We start from the raw sequence: 4,862 nt of genomic DNA, 5'->3' as shown, positions 1-4,862 counted from the left end.
CTAACTGGATGTGCTCTCTTCATCCGCTGACATGGGAGCTGGCTCGGAGCTCGTCTGCCTGGCTTAGAAGGGAGTTTTTCCTCTCCACTGTCGCTACAAGCATGCTTAGTGTGAGGGATTGCTGAAGAGTCAATGAGTCGATGCAATCAGCTGGTTTTCCTTAGAAAACTTTGAATCAATCTGACTGGATGATCTGGTTGAACTGGAAAGTGACCTGAGATGATGTGTTGGTAACTGCTGCTATAGAAATAAACTGAATTAGCCACGTCTTGCTTCTCATTCTTTCCTAGTCATCACCAGTCATACTGGCCACTTATCAAACTGCTTTCTGCAGAGTCGTGATATTCAGTCGCTTTAGTCTCCATCTGGAAAGCAAACTATTCCCTGCCTCTCTGTGGCATATCTGAAAATTAAAGACAGAAAAGACCAGAAGGAATTCCCCGCTAAGCCGTTTCCAGATTAAGGTATACTTTGTCACCTCTGTGTGGTTTCAGCAAGTCAACAGCTGGATTTCCAAACCGCAGAAGGGATTAGAACCAATAACAGTGATTCAGCGTATTGTCATATAACAATTGGATGAGTCATGACTGAAGGACAGCAAAAATGAGCGTGGGATAACGATCAGCACCAAAGCAGTTATTAAGATGTTTGTCATTTTGAGCCCATCCTCCGTCCCGCTGCTGCCCACTGGAGGAGAAACAAAGAGTCTGGGTGAGCCGCTGGCATCTGGGGTGCCCCCCCCCCCTCAGAAATCTGGGGAACAAAGACTCAACTGTCCAGCTGTGGATAATGACGGCTGTGTTTGCAGGGCTGAACCTCAGAGCTGCCTCAGTGAACCGGCGCTGGTTTCAGCCCCTCCCTCCCTGCTGCAGCTCCGTCAGTCACAGCAGAGTTGCTTCTCAGTTTTTAAAAAAAGACAAACATCTTCAGTCTTAATTTTGCAAGCAGGAAGCTCGAACCAAGGAAAAAAAAAAACACTTCTAGCTCAGAGCAAGGGTGTTACTTTGTTATTAAAGCAGGGCTGGGTGCTGCAGCGGCTTCCGTTTTGATATTTCGCCAGAAATGAGTGCAACCAAATGCCAATGCCATTTGTTGCAAAATACACCCAATATTAAAACGACAGACAGATACCTTTTATAAAGTGCTCCAAATCATCAGGAATTTATTTTTAATAAAAGAATAAATAGCTCTATATTGAAACAATAACAGCTTATACTGATTTCAAGTGTGATATATTAAGCATCCCTACATGTATGCAATTGCAAATAGGAAAATGATCCTTCCATCCATCCATGTATGAAGAAAAATATGAAAAGAAGATTCAAGATCTATAGAAGTGCTGCAGTCTGGTAAATTTGTACAGCTCACACTGTACAGCTCCGCAGTGAGATGGCGCTACTCGGACTCGTCTATCTGGAAGCCAAACCAGTAGCAGAGGAACATGAAGCTCACTAGAGTGAAACGCGCTGCCTTGGATATTTGGGCAATTTTGTGCTGAAAGCCCTAAAAAGAAAAGGAGACGACGTATTTGGACAAAGACATGGCTGAGCTAACATGGCTACTACGGTCTGTCAGTTTGACAGAAAGAACTCCATTCCAGTCATTGCCCCCCCGCCATGATGCTGGGTTTACATCTGAGAGGAAGAAGAAGAATCCTTGTTTGCCCACGACCACCTTACGATGGCCGACTGAATTTCAAACCTGTTTGATTTCTCCCGACCTTACGATTCCTGATGGCGAGGTGCTCGTTAGAGGCTGATCGCACCTCGTTACTCCCTGTACACCACGCACCATCAGGCCGAAAGTCGGCCCGATTGGAAAAGTCTCGCACGACTGGAAAAATTGGCCTAAAAAGCGCAAAAAAAACCCCAAAAAAACAAAAACGTTGTACAGTGTAAGCCCGGCTTTAGAGCGGGAGTTATAAGAAAATAAACATTTTGCATTTGAGAAGAGGGAAAAAAAAAAAGACTTTTCGTCTATCAATCTGCTCTATCCAGAACTCCTGGATAGAGCAGTGGTGGTCTAGTGGTTTGAGCATAGAGCTTGGAATCCAGAGATTCTGAGTTCCAGCGCCACAGACTGCTACTCTGGGTCCCTTAACCCCACGCTGCTCTCCGGGCGCCGCACAATGATTTAGTTGCTCTGTAATTCTGACAGTGTAATGACAATAAAAGCTGGGAAAAAAATACATAAGAACTGTGGAAAGGTTTTATTTTTACTTGGTTTAATTTTGTAAAAGAAATCTTCTTTTAGTAACCTTTTGCTATCCGATTATAAAGCAATTAGCAAAGAAATTGTTAGTTTAACCCTAATATTCATGCTTTTTGTTTATGATTTATAGAAAGGTAAAAATCATGAAGAAAACACTGCAAAAATGATCTAGAAATAAGTAAACATTTCTTAAATTAAGTGTATTTACCCTTGATTTAAATAGGTACATTTGATAATATGCCAATGGAATGATTATTTTTACCCTTAAAAAAAGATGATTAGATTAAATGCACTTGAAATAAGAAGATGCAATTGTGTTTTCTTATTTTAAATCTAAATTGTCTTGTTCCATTGGTAAAATGTCTCTTTAATCTCCTCAATTTAAGAAGAAATGCACTTATTTTAAGAAAAAATGACTTATGTAGATTTTGATTTTTTACAGTGAAGTGCTTAAGTTTAAAACAAATCTTTAATTAATATCCTAATTGACCGAGAATCATATATTAGTGTATTTATTTTTTTATTTGCTCAGTTTTTTTGCTCTATTAAGCCCTTTTCACACCTTGATGATTAAAACTTTCTTTTTTATTCTTTTTCTTGGCGGACGGTAAACAGCAGCTAGGTTAATAAATCTTTTTATGCAGACCGGGTGCATCGCTGCCCCCTTCAGGACACTGGCTTGTGCATCTTTTCATGGGCATTACGCTGCCGTGCATTATGTAGAAGTTAGGCTGTGATTGGACAGAACTTCTGGATTCATAATTAATTCTCTATGTCAGGGGTAACCAATTAAAGATCAGCAGGCTCCAAATAAAGCCTGGAGCCGGACACTTCCCAGGGCTTTACCGTATTAACAGGAGAAGAGGAGCAAGTGAATTTAGACACTGTTGTCGGACAACATGCGGTAATTTATAAATGTTTTAAATGAGGTTGGGTCCGGATCTGGACCGCAATCCGCTACTCGGTGACCTCTGATCTATGTATACGGCCAAAACAAAAAAAATACATAGAAAGTTCAGCGTATGCCAGTGTTATAGGAGATTCTAGGACGTCAGGGTAAATCTGCAAGGTGTTACAGGGGCTTAGGGGAGGCTTCTCTTGAACATACCAGTGAGGAAGACTGTGAATGCTTCTTCTTTTTCAAACAGGTCTCTAGTCCTGGGGTCAAACCGCAGCCATAGTCCCATAGCCAGCACTCCGGTACCTGCAAGCTACAAGAGGATAAGATACGGTTAGCATCACAGCAACTTACAGTAGCTCACATGGCCATGTTTAGACTGATTGTAGAAATTAGCTGATCTCCAGCTCATGATGCAGAGCCTGAACTAGAGCTGATCAGGCCAGAAGATGAGGAAATGCATCGTTGCCAAAGTAAAAGTTTGAACCTGGAGAGAGGAACTCTGTGCATACCTCAGATTATCTGATCACAGGATAACGGGCTTAAAAACCGGTTTAAAAAAAACATGGAAGCCTGGAAGGCATGAAGGCGAGGAATTAAAAATGTATGGATGTAAAGATCAGAACAAAAAACAAAAAAACTGCTTAAAGAGGAAAAACAAAACAGCATTTAAGCAATTAAACCTTAAGTGAGTTAAAAGTCCAATTCTAGGTTTTTATGCTCATGGTGGGGAAAGAACAAGGCAAAAGGAAAATCAGGAATCAACTACCAACATGTTTTGCTTTTAACATTCTAGAACAAACAAACAAAAAAAACATACGAAACAGGAATTAAGATTCCCGGCTGCCGTTACCTACATTCTTTAAGTTGTATCCATGGTGATTTGCAAACAATTGAATAAATAAAATCAAGTTTGAAAATATTTACTTAAATTAGTTTTTGTTGTTTTTTCCAGAGGAGTATTTCTCCCAGTCAGTTTTCATTGATGCGTCTTTCCAGTAACAAGCCCTTTGTCAACCTCGGTTAGACACACAGACAGACATCTTTCTTCCTTCCACACAAACAAACCAAATGAGTCACGATCTCCTTAGCAACCGCAACACAGTTTACATCATCTTGGTTGCCGCCCCAAACAGCCTCTGCAACATCCCAAAGCGTGTCTGACATTAAGCAAAGCAGGTCGGCCTGACCTGAGGAATCGCCGCTGATTTACAGATTAATGAGGAGGGAGAGTGAAAGTACAAAATGATGGTCGTTATCTTTTATTTGATCAAGTTGAATAACTCCTGTTTTATCAGTTACCTCCAGGATGCACGCATGCAGCAGGTGGAAATTCAGAAACCCCTTACATTTCTAACATTTTTTTGTCTAATTTAGATGAAATAAAGTCATGTTCTAATTGTAGTAAACCAAGAACCTTTTTACACAAAAAACTTACATTTTTGTTCAGCTTCTGTGACTCATTGCTTCAAATGCTAATTGGTATTTTAAAATCAGCAATCACTTTTCTAACATTCATATCAGACTCATGTCTGAATTGAATAAAAATCTGTTTTAACGCAGGAGGATGATGCTAAATTGGCCATTTTCAAATTAATTAAAGTGCATTTTTTCTAACAAACATCCAATTTAGCATATATGTGGTTATTTAAAAAAAATGAAACACTTCGGTATGGCTTTGTCCAAATTTAGAAAACATGGGTTATATTAAAAATCTGGCAGATGTACAAAAGGCAAACGTAGCTAACGAACT

The 4,862-nt window shown here is 40.0% G+C and overlaps 1 protein-coding gene across 1 annotated transcript in view; it reads right to left on the bottom strand.

Annotated features, from left to right (window-relative positions):
* Positions 1-4,862, bottom strand: part of tspan8 (tetraspanin 8) — a 16,984-nt gene that overhangs the window by 6,936 nt on the left and 5,186 nt on the right. The window contains exon 2 of the mRNA XM_015383919.1: positions 3,320-3,422. Within this exon, the coding sequence (XP_015239405.1) occupies positions 3,320-3,422 (103 nt within the window). The remainder of the gene's footprint in view (positions 1-3,319; positions 3,423-4,862) is intronic.

The sequence above is a fragment of the Cyprinodon variegatus genome, unplaced genomic scaffold (genome assembly GCF_000732505.1).
Source record: "Cyprinodon variegatus isolate N-32 unplaced genomic scaffold, C_variegatus-1.0 Scaffold298, whole genome shotgun sequence".
In the NCBI taxonomy this organism is placed as follows: domain Eukaryota; kingdom Metazoa; phylum Chordata; class Actinopteri; order Cyprinodontiformes; family Cyprinodontidae; genus Cyprinodon; species Cyprinodon variegatus.
This window is presented reverse-complemented; position numbering and strand designations above follow the sequence as displayed.